The sequence below is a fragment of the Pristiophorus japonicus genome, chromosome 22 (assembly GCF_044704955.1).
Source record: "Pristiophorus japonicus isolate sPriJap1 chromosome 22, sPriJap1.hap1, whole genome shotgun sequence".
NCBI lineage: Eukaryota > Metazoa > Chordata > Chondrichthyes > Pristiophoridae > Pristiophorus > Pristiophorus japonicus.
In genome coordinates, this window is record NC_091998.1 from 19,462,673 (window position 1) to 19,477,070 (window position 14,398).

The 14,398-nt window shown below is 43.7% G+C and overlaps 2 protein-coding genes across 6 annotated transcripts in view; both read right to left on the bottom strand.

Annotated features, from left to right (window-relative positions):
* Nucleotides 1-2,597, bottom strand: part of spef1 (sperm flagellar 1) — an 82,201-nt gene extending 79,604 nt beyond the window's left edge. The window contains exon 1 of one of the 2 annotated variants that reach the window (XM_070865733.1): nt 2,334-2,597. In XM_070865733.1, coding sequence (XP_070721834.1) covers nt 2,334-2,442 — 109 coding nt within the window. In that variant the 5' untranslated portion in view covers nt 2,443-2,597. Of the gene's footprint in view, nt 1-2,102; nt 2,277-2,333 lie in introns of those variants that run through there. The other variant, XM_070865734.1, reaches the window with a different exon arrangement.
* Nucleotides 2,598-6,967: 4,370 nt separating this feature from the next.
* adam8a (ADAM metallopeptidase domain 8a) overlaps nt 6,968-14,398 on the bottom strand; it is a 53,060-nt gene continuing 45,629 nt past the window's right edge. For 3 of the 4 annotated variants that reach the window (XM_070865732.1, XM_070865729.1, XM_070865728.1), the window contains 3 exons: nt 10,336-10,393; nt 9,475-9,548; nt 6,968-8,330 (listed from right to left, as the gene is read on the bottom strand). In XM_070865732.1, the coding sequence (XP_070721833.1) occupies nt 8,280-8,330; nt 9,475-9,548; nt 10,336-10,393 (183 nt within the window). In that variant the 3' untranslated portion in view covers nt 6,968-8,279. Of the gene's footprint in view, nt 8,331-9,474; nt 9,549-10,335; nt 10,394-14,398 lie in introns of those variants that run through there. The other variant, XM_070865731.1, reaches the window with a different exon arrangement.

Genomic DNA, 14,398 nt, shown 5'->3' on the forward strand with positions numbered 1-14,398 from the left:
CAGTTCCTCCTTCTCACTAGACCCACTGCCCCTAGTACATTCAGAAGGTTATTCGTGCCTTCTTTCGTGAAGACAGAACCGAAGTATTTGTTCAATTAGTCTGCCATTTCTTTGTTCCCCATTATAAATTCACCTGAATCCGACTGCAAGGGACCTACATTTGTCTTCACTAATCTTTTTCTCTTCACATATTTATAGAAGCTTTTGCAGTCAGTTTTTATGTTCCCTGCAAGCTTCCTCTCGTACTCTATTTTCCCCCTCTTAATTAAACCCTTAGTCCTCCTCTGTTGAATTCTAAATTTCTCCCAGTCCTCAGGTACAAAACTTTTTCTAGCCATGCTTCCACTCTAAAAGTGAGTTCTCAGGTGGCTGTACAGTCCAATGCGGGAATTACAGTCTCTGTCACAGGTGGGGAAGACAGTGTTTGAAGGAAGGGTGGGTGGGGAGCCTGGTTTGGCACACGCTCCTTCCTCTGTCTGCACGCTTGATTTCTGCATGCTCTCAGCGATGAGACTCAAGCTGCTCAGCACCCACCCGGATGCTCTTCCTTCATTTTGGGCAGTCTTTGGCCAGGGATTCCCAGGTGCTGGTGGGGATGTTGCACTTATTAAGGAGGCTTTGAGGGTGTCCTTGAAATATTTCCTCTGCCCACCTGGGGCTTGCTTGCCATGTAGGACTTCTGAGCAGAGCGTTTGCTTAGGGGGTCTCGTGTCTGGCATGTGGATGATATGGCCCGCCCAATGGAGTTGGTCGAGCCTGATCAGTGCTTCGATGTTGGGGATGTTGGCCTGAGCGAGAACACTGACGTTGGTGCGTCTATCCTCCCAGTGGATTTGCAGGATCTTGTGGAGGTAGCGTTGGTGATACTTCTTCAGCGCTTTGAGATGTGTGCTGTATATGGTCCACATCTCTGAGCTATATAGGAGGGCAGGTACCACTACTGTCCTGTAGACCATAAGCTTGTTGCCAGATTGGAGATCCTGGTCTTCAAACACTCTCTTCCTATAGGAGCAGGGAAGTCGTACTACAGTTGTACAGGACTTTGGTGAGGCCACACCTTGAATATTGTGTACAGTTTTGGTCTCCTAATCTGAGGAAGGACATTCTTGCTATTGAGGGAGTGCAGCGAAGGTTCACCAGACTGATTCCTGGGATGACAGGACTGAAGAAAGACTGGATCAACTAGGCTTATACTCAGTGGAATTTAGAAGAATGAGAGGGGATCTCATAGAAACATATAAAATTCTGACGGGATTGGACAGGTTAGATGCAGGAAGAATGTTCCCGATGTTGGGGAAGTCCAGAACCAGGGGTCACAGTCTAAGGATAAGGGGTAAGCTATTTAGGACCGAGATGAGGAGAAACTTCTTCACTCAGAGAGTTGTGAACCTGTGGAATTCTCTACCACAGAAAATTGTTGAGTCCAGTTCGTTAGATATATTCAAAAAGGAGTTAGAAGTAGCCCTTACGGCTAAAGGGATCAAGGGGTATGGAGAGAAAGCAGGAATGGGATACTGAAGTGCATGATCAACCATGATCATATTAAATGGTGGTGCAGGCTCGAAGGGCCGAATGGCCTGCTCCTGCACCTATTTTCTATGTTTCTATGTTTCCTCAGACGACCGAAGGCTGTGCTGGCACACTGACGGATGCTTTTCTCGATCTTCCTTGCTGCAATGCTCCATCTCACGCTCAACAAGCTCCCCGCTGGAGTGGAACTAAAGTATAGAACCAATGGGAACCTGTTCAACCTTCGTCACCTCCAGGCCAGATCCAAGGTCAACCCATCCTCGGTCATCGAGCTACAGTCCGCGGACGACGCTTGCGTCTGCGCACACTCAGAGGCCGAACTCCAAGCCATCGTCAAAACCGTCACCGAGGCGTACGAAAGCAGGGGCCTTACGCTAAACATCCGTAAGACAAAGGTCCTTCACCAACCTGCCCCCGCACGCCCCCTACCATCATCAAAATGTACGGCGCGGCCTTGGACTACGTGGACCATTTTCGATACCTCGGGAGCCTACTGTCAAGCAAGGGCAGACGTCGACGACGAGGTCCAACACCGCCTCCGGCGCGCCAGCTGACGTGACCACTATGCTTACCGTACGACAAGCGCCCCGAGCTGGCGAGGATTCAGTTGCACCCATTTTTGCAGCACAATTGCCAGGGGGGGGGTCAATGCAGGGGTTGAATGGGTGAGTGTGTGAGGGCACGGGGCGGCACTGCGCTCGAGCGCCCATGGTCTCCCGCGTTCCCCGAGCGGCCGTTAACGGCTCGCGCCCGTCAAACTGCGCCTGCGCCCCACCCCACACACACACAGCGCTGCTGGCTACCTCCGTCGCTGAAGTCCCTCGCCATGTTCCGCTTGGGCCTGGAGAGCGGGATCCCGTCGATCCAAGCGTACAGCTCCTGCAAGGCGTCGTCGCTCAGCTTGGCGCTCATGGCCAGCGCTCCTCGGTGGTGCGCGGAGGAGGTGAGGTGAGGTAATGTGTGGCGGTTGCCGACGACGGTGGGATTTTTTTTTTCACCCGTTAGCTTCGCAGCTCGGGCCGCAGGCGGTTTGTGTTTGCAGCGCGTTGCTTGGTTACCGCCGAAAGGTGAACGGACGGTGTGCGAAGAAGAGCAAAAGGCGCGCTGAACGAGCCAAGCCAGCGGCAGCACCACTGTATTGCACCACTGTAGCCCCCCCTCCCCCTCCAAGTATTTGCAGAAACACCTTTGCTAGCCGTTTAGTGTTCAACCTCTTATAATCATTTTACATTAGCTGGGTAGCACACTCGCCTCAGTCATAGAAACATTGAAAATAGATGCAGTAGGCCATTCGGCCCTTCGAGCCTGCACCACCATTCAATAAGATCATGGCTTATCATTCACCTCAGTACCCCTTTCCGGCTTTCTCTCCATACTCCTTGATCCCGTAAGGGCCACATCTAACTCCCTTTTGAATATATCTAATGAACTAGTATCAACTCCCTGAGGTAGGGAATTCCACAGGTTAACAACTCTCTGAGTGAAGAAGTTTCTCCTCATTCCTAAATGTCTTGCACCTTATCCTTAGACTGTGACCCTTGGTTCTGGACTTCCCCAGCAACGGGAACATTCTTCCTGCATCTAACCTGTCCAGTCCTATCAGAATTTTGTATGTTTCTATGAGATCCCCTCTCATTCTTCTAAATTCCAGTAAATATAAGCCCAGTCGATCCAGTCTCTCCTCATATGTCAGTCCGGCCATCCCGGGAATCAGTCTGGTGAACCTTCGCTGCACTCCCTTAATAGCAAGAATGTTCTTCCTCAGATTAGGGGACCAAAATTGAACACAATAATCAAGGTGTGGCCTCAACAAGGCCTTGTACAACTGTAGTAAGATCTCCCTTTCCTATACTCAGATGGTTGTTGGTTCAAGTCCCACTCCAGGGACTTGAGCACAAAAAAAAAATCTAGGCTGACACTCTAGTGCAGTGCTGAGGGAGTGCTGCCCTGTCGGAGGTGCCATCTTTCGGATGGGACGATAAACCGAGACCCATTCTGCTCTCTCTCAGATGGACATAAAAGTCTTCATGGCACTATTTTGAAGAAGAGCAGGGGAGTTATCCCCAGTGTCCTGGCCAATATTTATCCCTCATTCAACATCACTAAAGCAGATCATCTAGTCATTATCATATTACTGTTTTGTGGGAGCTTGCTGTGCACAAATTGGCTCTCGCGTTTCCTACATTACAACAATGACTACACTTGAAAAGTACTTCATTAGCTGTAAAGCACTTTGGGGCGTCCCAGTGGTCATAAAAGGTGTTATATAAATCCAAGTCGTTTTCTTCATAGCTCTCATTCACACGTCATTATAAACAGAATCAACAAGTGTCAAATTATTAGGATTGAAATTTACTCATTTTGGTTTACAAATAACTTATCTTGATTTAACCAGTCTTAAAATAGCTCCATCGTTTTAAATGGTTTTGTTCATAAGTCTCACACTTACTGTTCACAAATCTTTAATAGAGTTGTCAGTCCAAAATTGGACAGAATAGGATAGGACAGGTTAGGGGTGTGTTTAGGCAAAGAAATTCGATCAAGCCAAGTTATTATGTGACCTCACATTCAAAGGGCGTACATTTACTTCCATGCAATCAGGGTCTCATAAGATTTTGTGGCTGCTCTTTGTATAGATGCTACAGAGTACAGTTACATTACTACTGTAGCATCAATGCAAATCAATCACTTTCTGCAGTAGTGCAATTACACTGTAAAAGCAGCCCAAAATCAGAGTCATGGCCTATCACAAACTGCACCAAAGAGATGATAGCTTCACTTGGCTTTGTCCTGGAGTCAGTGAAGGTCGTTAAACTTGATTTATACTTCACGCCCTGGAATTTCCTGTATATTTACACCCAGATACATATGCAAATCAAATGCACAGCCCAAAATATGGCCGGATTTTGTGAGCTGCACGTGCAAGTACAATACGCCAAATCTCCTTTAACGATTCCTCCGCCCGAACGCATTGCTGCCCATAATAATGACCCTACCCCCCAATGCATAGCCTTATACGTAAGCTACCTGCAAGTGCGGTTGCTCAGTCTCTCTTCAAATTATGTCACTTTTCTGGTGTTTTATTGCAATTATTCCGAGCGTTATTTAATTTATTCTCACCAAGACCTTCATTGTATTTTCTGTTTTATTGAATTAATTTTTATGGTATAAGTTTTATGGTAAAAACTTCTCCACAACGTCGCCTGTTTCCGCCCCACCTAATCTCATCTGCTGCTGAAACCCTCAACCATGTCATTGTTACCTCCAGATGTGACTATTCCAACATTCTCCTGGCCAGCCTCCCATCTTTCATCTTCCGCAAACTTGAGCTCATCCAAAACGCTGCTGCCCATATCCTAATTCGTACCAAGTCCCGTTCACCCATCACCTATGTTCAGTGATCTACATTGGCTCTCCTTCCAGCAATGCCTCAATTTAAAAATACTCATCCTTGTGTTCAAATCCCTCCCTCTTCCCTCTCCATCTCTGTGGCCTCCTCCAGCCCTACAACCATTTGAGAACTCCACATTCCTCCAATTTTGGCCTCTTGTGCATCCCCGATTTTCATCGCTCCACTATTGGCAGCCGTGCTTTCAGCTGCTTATTCCCCACCCTGATGAGCTTTAACAGACAAAAAAGGAAAAGCTTAATGATTAACAATCCATCTAAGAAAACTATGCCAAACATCATGCAACACAAGCTCAGCATTCAAGACCACATCATCTGCCATGAAGAGGGAACAAACACCTAGGTGGGGTGAATAAGCCAGTAACACTGACCCACCCAAAACTAGGAAAAGACACGAACCCCTTGTTCCAGCTTAGTCAGTCAGTACCCCATGGACCAAGACTTAAATAAATTGTTCCGTCTGCTAAATATGCACTGCCCCAAACACATCTGTGATAACAAAGGTAAAGGCACCTATGTACACTCCTCAAAGCTCAGTGTAATCAAAGTGTACTTCATTTTCATAAATACGTAAATCTGTTTGTAACTTCTGGAGAAATCGCCCATGAGTCATTTAATTATCACCACAGTTGGATTTATTATGTATTCTGGATTCTGTGTAGAATAAGATATTTTGTCCCACATGAAGATTGACCAGTTGTAGGAGGCTCCAAAAGTCCCCGGTGCCCTTGAAAATGTACCTTAATGTGAGTTACACCTACAGGAGGAGGGAAGAGGTTGCAGAATACTTTTAATTTAGAAATCATAGGCGACACCTCTTGTTTTTGGTGCTGGTGGTAGCCTGAAAGGATAACTCAATGTACTGACATTCCTGAACTGTGAATGAAAACATTACAATCATAGTATTAAATATTCTGAAATGGAAAATTAGATTTAAAATGACCTAAAATTCAAATAACTTTGTTTCCCTGAATATGACTTTAGAATTTTAAATAGCACTAATCATTTTTTTAAAGAAACACCTCAATAGTTTGAGTTCAATCATACTTCTGTGTACTCATGAAGCAAACAAACAGAAATAATATACTTCTCAAAACAAATTGCAATGCATTCTTGCAATAAAGTACAGTATTTATTTGCTAAAGAAAATAAATAACCCATTTCACACCGACAAATGTTCGTTCAGTCCAGCTGAAAAAGTGCATACAATTAAATTACGGACATGTCCGTGGGATTAGGCACAATGGATTTAAAATCAAATGCTAAACCTAGATAATAATTGACATCACAATTCACCAAATTTGGATAGAAATCATGAGAGAATCTGATTAACCTTTCACAACATACAATCATCGGTAAGTTCTTGGCACTGATTAAAATGGCAGTAGAGAAGAGTTAAAAAAGACAAACTTTAATTCTGTGCAACAGATAATTTCTACCAATAGGGACAGTCAAAAGCCCCTAGGTGGGAAGATACTCTTATTAGCTTTCAATTGAGAATATTCATATATTTTTTTAAAAATTTGTTTGCAGTGATTCTGTTTCTGAGTCCAATCAAAATGGTGTTTATTTAAAGCAAATTATGGGGAGGCTTGACCTCCCCACCACCACCTTTGATGTACTGGAAAAGAATGCCTTTAATTACAAGCACCATGGAAATGTCTGAAAGAACGTTTTATGTTCCCATCATAAGTTTTCTATCTGCGTCATTAGCTAGCAAAAATACTAGATCAATTCAGAAATTGACATTACTTTCCTCCTGCTAACCTTCAAATTTTGTTAAATTAAAAACTAAAGTAATTCAAGCAAAATTTCAGTTACTGGTTTTTGCACCAGATACTGAAATTTATTTCCCCCCTGAAATTTATTTTGGTTGGATTTCAGATTTCTTTGAAACCCATGTTTACTTGTGAAAGCCAACCTAAAAATCTGAACTTTAATGGACACGAATTTTGATTTCAACTATTTATCTCACATCTTTCAAAAAGAAATCTATACAGACAAAAGCAGATCAATAAAAATGTGTTCCTTGCAACAAATGGACAAAAGCACTGGTGGATGACATACAAGTAGAATTATAAATACATTTTATTCCATTTAAATTCATATTTCAAGCATTTGTCATGATTCTGTGATTTGTGTTAAGGCACAAGGTTGAAGTTGATGGGAAATAATGTACATTTTAGTGATGAGGTCTAAACTCAGCCTATATCTAAACTGATCTGCATTTGCTTATTTAGGATTGGTTAATGTGTTAATTCATGGGCTTGGGGCTGTAATCCAAGTTCAGTAACCAAATCCATGCAAGCATACCAATTTACGTTTGTTCGTTGTGTTTTTTTAAAATAATTTTTTGTCCATATACAATGTTACTGTTTTTAAATGGAATGGTGCAGTATTGGTGAGAAGAGAAAATGGTACGACAAATCCTGCAAGTAGTACAGTATTGAGAGGGTGACTTAAATCCTGGGGCATTGAATGCAAGTTCACACTGATGTACACGTAAATCAGTTCCAATAAGAGGCAGCACTCGGACATTGGGCTGGTTTCCATTTGTGCTAATTGGAACATAATTTGGATAGTTTTAATGGCAGACAGAGTTTAGATTGTGACCAAGTTCATTGAATCATAATATGGTACTGCACGGAAACAGGCCATTTGGCCCATTACATCTGCATACAAATGGACAAAAGCACTGGTAGATGACATACTGGTCTTTTTCTCCACATGAGCCATCTAGCCTGAAGCCAGTGACCATAAATGGGATCTGTGAGACTGTTCATTCATTTTCCTCAATTCAGATTCAGTGGTGCAGCTACGCAGAGATGTTCTATGAAAAATCCAGGAAAGCGATCTGGAAAATGAGCTTCCTGATTCACACCCAAGCGTAGCACTTTCTGTAAGACCAAGTCATGCCAGGCAAATGTAATACTTTATTCAATTTCTCCGCTTTGTTTTTTCAAAATGATTCCTTTGTTAATAGAAGAGTTATTTCACAAATTGTATCTCAGCACTGTTTGCAGCAGAATCATTTTAATATATATAATAAAACAAAAATCAGGAAAAAAAAATGTCCTTAATAGTACCAAAGCAACAGTACAATGGAATCAGCATTGCTGGAGATGTTTCGTTTTTCTTTATTTGGTTTTCTGTTATTTGGTTTACTGCCTTGTACTGTGTTTATGTTTTTGCCTCCCTCTTAGAATTGCATAAACTTGTATGGCAAGAATCCAAAAGATATATTTTTATCTTCTTCCTGACATGCCAGCAAAAAGACAGCAACTCTCGCAGCTCCACAGCTGTGCCTCTGTAATGCAATGATGTTGATACACATTTCCTCTTCATCTGTGCTGATTTGGTGGCTTTAATGCCACTTTTGGCTTGAAACCAACCTAGCAAGAAGATGATTATATTGGTGTTTAGTCATGATGACACAATATATCAGACTTAGAGCAATACATTTATCAGTTTGTACACTGTGTGTGTTAACTTTATTTTGTCCTTCAGACACATCAGCTTTTCTTTCTTTCTTGGATACATTCAAATGTCTCCAAATGACAATCTGGCCCTGTACATCTCCCCCTACCCCCTCCGTTACAACCTCCTGCCGTTCGGGTTGTCCTCTCCGGCACCCAGTATTACACCAGCCCAGAGCCCGCGAGCTGCAGCCCAGTACCCGTTTGGAAAGTGCAGCTCACTGGCGGCATGATAATGAGGCCCTGCTCTCAAAATGGACATGACCTCCTGCCAGAGGGATTGGATGGCTGGCCTGTGCAGGCCGCCCGATAATTAAAATGGCCCCCGTGATTTCTAATGTTATAGATAAACAACTGAATAAAAAACATTTATTTCTAGAAGTTACTATGTAGCTTCTCAAAAAGAAAACCAATGATCACAATCTCTGTCTTCACTAAATTACTATTCTTTTGAATTAACATGTATATAGACAGTGATTATTTTCTTATTATTTTCACTAGTGTGGGAATGATAATGGTGTAACCAAACCCTTGATGGTTCCAAACTGATTCTCACTGATTTGAACAACTCAACTTGCTTAAATGCCCATAAAACAGCTTAAAAGACTTTTTGGATTTAAAATATTGATAATTCAATTGAAAAAGGAGTTTTCGATCATACACACAACTGAACTAATAACAGTGTTGTTTATGTTCGACTGATGTGGCTTTGTTCCTCTCTCAAGCATCGTATCTTGGAGACAAGCTACTAAGCAGTGCAACATTTAGATTAGAAACATGGCATTTAATTGAAACTGGTCTATGTACTGTGACTCGATTTTAAATGATAGCCATCATGCCTAAACTAGATTAAAAAATACTTACTATATGTCTCAGACCAAAGATTGAAGTGTCTGATATAAATGGTGCTACCTTGTAAAAATCAACTGTAAATTAAAAGTGGAACATAAAAAAAATAATAACTCCCCCATTATAAAATCTGAGTGTGGCTTCAGAATTGGGCCAGTGCTGGTTTATAGAGGCAGCGCTGGCAGTGTTTTTGCTTAAGCTGGAGGCTTACCTGCATTTGTTTGGAGGATGCAGCTGGAAAGCCTGGTTTCATGGGAGGTAGTGGAGGCTGAGAAGTAGGCTTTACTACCTGGAAAATAAAAGCTTATTTTTGTCATCTTGTCAAAACCACAATCACTTCCTTTCCTTGTTCTGCTAATTGCATCGTTTAGTTCATACCAATAGTTTAACTGAACAGTTTTTCAAAAATTTTACAACAAAAATTCATTCTGGTATTAAGTTTTGAAACTGCAGCATTTTGAGTTTAAATTACAGATTCAGCTTGTGATGAATTTTAAGAGCGTATTGTGTCTAGCTCGGCTGAAGTTTTAAAGACTGGATATTGGCAGGTAATTCAACTCTGCATAAACACATTGTGTAAAATGTATATTTACACAGTCATGTGTACAAATAGGTTTTATACTCATGCAAACAATTTTGTACATAAATGTCTGCATGTGTGCACAGACTTATAGAAATGCACACATGAAGACATGCATATATATGCACACAAAGTTTATTTTTCTTTGGAGTGATTTTTGAATGGATTCAATTTACAGCAAAAGACTTCTGAGAACAGTTGAAAAACATGGCGAAAATGAAAATTAATTTCTAATTAATTAATGAACGATTATGCGTCTTTGAGGCTGAATCTCGTTACTATTGGAGAAACATCACTGGATGGGTTTCTGAGTTTTCAGTCTGGCTCACTGTTTTAAGAGGATCATTATCCCACAGAGTGGTCTAGGCTACTATATCCAGTTGACAGTGCTATCCTGGGAATGAGCAGAACTCCAATCAAAGGGAAGCAAGTGCAGCAGCAGATGGTCACCATTGCATGTCAGCTTTAAAGTAGTAACTCCGAGTGATCAACCTACCTGTTTATTCTTCAGTTCTGGCAATGGCTTTGTTGGAGGAGGTGGTGGTCTGGTCTGTAGGCAAAAACAGAACCATTTCACGTGTGTCTTACGTTTAACTGCAGAAATGTAACTTATCTTCCCATCTCTATTAAAGGACTTGTTTTGCAGAAACAACAATGCGGCTACACCCCAATTTTTACCTTCCGAGTACTACAATAACACTGCTGCACCAAAATAAAAGGTGCACAGAAATTTCTATTAGACATTGTGTGACATGAATGAGATCTGAAGTGTGATGGGCAGGAAATGCACATGTACATAAAGTTTTTATAATACAGGTGTCTGATAGTATATGTATAGTTTCAAATAGTCATTAAAGTAATTGTCAGAAGTACATCTAGAAATGCGGTTATTTGAAATAACTTTTACTTTCTAGTTTAACTCTGCTTTCGGCTGAAGCAAAATATTGAGGTAACAGATTCCAATCCCTGGCTAAAAAAAAAAAAGAGAATGTGAAGCTATGTCAATGCACTGTGCTGTGTAACTAGATACAAGAAGGTGTACCAAAGAATCGCGGTAGATTTGTCTCTCCACCTGTCTCTTGTCATATTCCCCAAGGACACTGTTCCCGTTAAGCTGCATGGCAGTGGTGTGGAGGAACTTGCAAGGCCACTTGCCAGCTTTACAATGGGAAAAACCGCGGAAGTGCAGAATCTTGAAATGGGCCGCACACCCATATAAAATTAGAGGGAACATTGCCCAAGGGTGTGTGAAAATCAGGACTCGCCTTGCAGGAAATTTCCAGGCATGAACTCTTGACTATTCTGTGCACAGTGCATTGGTACACAGGGACATTTGAGATGAGAGCATTTTGAATGCAAGGGAAATCACATGTTGCTCATTATAAATTCTAATAACTATCGGAGTGCCAGGGTTTGGTTCATCCTCTGCAGTTTGAATGGAGATGCAAGGAGCTCAAAAGGTGATAATAACAGAACTTCAAAATACAAAAAATAGGAACTGCCAAATCAGGCACTTTGGGAATTCTTTTGAGTTGCAACAAGACCTATTTTGCAAATTTAGATAACTCAGAAGTATTGTAGCAAGTTTAAAAGCAAAATGTTTCACAAAGAAAGCTGAAAATGAGTTTTTTTTAAAAAGCACAAATCAGTTCACAAAGATTTTAATGGAAGTTGAGGCAAAATCTCTTCCTCAGAGGGTTGTGGAAGCTCAGTCAGGCTGAGATTAATAGAGTTTTGAACTCTTAAGGGAATCAAAGGATATGGGGATCAGGCAGGAAAATGGAGTTGAGGTCCAAGATCAGTCATGATCTTATTGAATGGCGGAACAGGCTCGAGGCCCCATATGACCTCGTTCTATTCCTTATGTTTCTTAAATATAATTTGCCATAATTTGCTGTGGCAGGGCATCTAACTGTGTCTGCCGTTAGTTAGACTTGCTCTTGCACATTTAGGTTTTTAAACTTTGTGCGTGGCAAGTTGCTGAAAGTGTGAGCTGACAACATTGCAACAAGGTAAACCAGGCATCTGGGATCTGAATGAACAGGGCAAGCAACTTTATATCTCCTTAACCAATCAGATTGAAGGATAGTGAAAGTAACAATGCAGGGACTGAAAATGAAGTCTAAGTTAGACTGGGTGAATCCAATGTCAAATCAGGTACAGAAAGAGAAAGATTGGATGAGAGAGAAAGAGAGAGACAAAGGAAAAGTAAAAATAATAATTTAAAATTTGACAATTTTAAAATCTCCAACAAAATTAAAACCTAAAGGAATGAGACTCCATGCTTGTAATAGTTAATTTTCAGTGCCAGAGAGGTTGACTGGCAGTAATTAACACTTACTATGTCGTTTAAAGGGTACTTCGACTGGAATGGACAAGACTTAACTTTCTGTGCCCAGTTTAGTTTGTATCTACTGTATAATTACAGGAAATTCACCCCATTCAAAACATTTCACTGGTGAGACAAACAGTGAGATGCCGTTTTCATGAAGCAAAAGGTGGAGCGGCTCAACTCATTCAGCAACTTTGGGATTTCCACGTTTAACCACACATCTGCCCTCTCCTGAAGTTGCTGTAGCATTTCCTCATAAATAACGGCGAGTGTTGTTAGCCTTAACGTTATTTTGACAGTAAATTATGGGCCAATACTTTAATTTTTGTGTGTTTAAAAAAAACATGCAGCTGTTTCCTGTCACATAAGGATACATAGAGAAATTAGGTAATCACATCACCAATTCTGAAAACTTAATCTGGTGACATTGGGGCCAAGTTTCAGCCTGAGTTGCTCCTGTTTTTTTGGAGCAACTGGTTTAGAATGGAGTATCTTAGAAATTGCAATTCTCGGCATTTAGTTTGCTCCAGTTCTAGTCAGTTAGAACAGTTTCAGTTTGGAACAGATTTTTTTTCCAAAAGGGGGCGTGTCCGGCCACTTACACTCGTTTTGAAAGTTTAGGCAGTGAAAACATACTCCATTCTAAGTTAGTTTGGAGTAAGTGTAGATTTTTGTACACTCAAAAACCTTGTCTACACTTAGAAAGTCAGGCGTAGGTTACAAATCAGGCGTAGGGAATGGGGGGGGGGGGGGTTTAAAGGGAAGTTTACAAACATTAAACACTTCAGTTTTACAAATAAAGAGCCATCATCAATAATAAATGATAAATACATCAATAAATCAACCAATAAATCAATCAAAAAAATGTTTTTTTTAAATCAATAAATAAACATTTTCTACTTACCGACTGCAGCACCGGGAGTGCTCCAACAGCGCGCTGGAACCCCCCCAGTTTGTCTCTGTCAGTGTCTCTATCTCTCTGTCTGTCTGTGTGTCTCTCACTTTCTGTCTGTCAATGTCTGTGTTTCTGACAGCGTGGGGGGGGAAGGATGGAGGGAGAGAGGGGAAGGAGGGAGGGAGAGAGGGGAAGGAGGGAGGGAGGGAGAGAGGGGAAGGAGGAAGGGAGAGAGGGGAGGGAGGGAGGGAGGGGAGGGAGGGAGGGAGAGAGGGGAGGGAGGGAGGGAGAGAGGGGAGGGAGGGAGGGAGGGAGGGAGGGGAAGGGAGGGAGGGGGGGAAGGGAGGGAGGGGGGGGGAAGGGAGGGAGGGGGGGGGGGAAGAAGGGAGGGAGGGAGGGGGGGAAGAAGGGAGGGAGGGAGGGGGGGAAGAAGGGAGGGAGGGAGGGGGGGAAGAAGGGAGGGAGGGAGGGGGGAAGAAGGGAGGGAGGGAGGGGGGGAAGAAGGGAGAGAGGGAGGGGGGGAAGAAGGGAGAGAGGGAGGGGGGGAAGAGGGAGGGAGGGAGGGGGGGAAGAAGGGAGGGAGGGAGGGGGGGAAGAAGGGAGGGAGGGAGGGGGGGAAGAAGGGAGGGAGGGAGGGGGGGAAGAAGGGAGGGAGGGGGGGAAGAAGGGAGGGAGGGGGGGGAAGAAGGGAGGGAGGGAGGGGGGGGAAGAAGGGAGGGGGGGGAAGAAGGGAGGGGGGAAGAAGGGAGGGAGGGAGGGGGGGAAGAAGGGAGGGGGGGAAGAAGGGAGGGAGGGAGGGGGGGAAGAAGGGAGGGAGGGAGGGGGGGAAGAAGGGAGAGAGGGAGGGGGGGAAGAAGGGAGGGAGGGGGGAAGAAGGGAGGGAGGGAGGGGGGGGAAGAAGGGAGGGAGGGAGGGGGGGAAGAAGGGAGGGGGGGAAGAAGGGAGGGGGGAAGAAGGGAGGGAGGGAGGGGGGGAAGAAGGGAGGGGGGAAGAAGGGAGGGAGGGAGGGGGGGAAGAAGGGAAGGAGGGAGGGGGGAAGAAGGGAGGGAGGGAGGGGGGAAGAAGGGAGGGAGGGGGGAAGAAGGGAGGGAGGGGGGAAGAAGGGAGGGAGGGGGGAAGAAGGGAGGGAGGGGGAAGAAGGGGAGGGAGGGGGGGAAGAAGAGAGGAGGGGGGGAAGAAGGGAGGGGGGGAAGAAGGGAGGGGGGGAAGAAGGGAGGGGGGAAGAAGGGAGGGGGGGGAAGAAGGGAGGGGGGGGGGAAGAAGGGAGGAGGGGAAGAAGGGAGGGAGGGAGGGGGGAAGAAGGGAGGGAGGGAGGGGGGGAAGAAGGG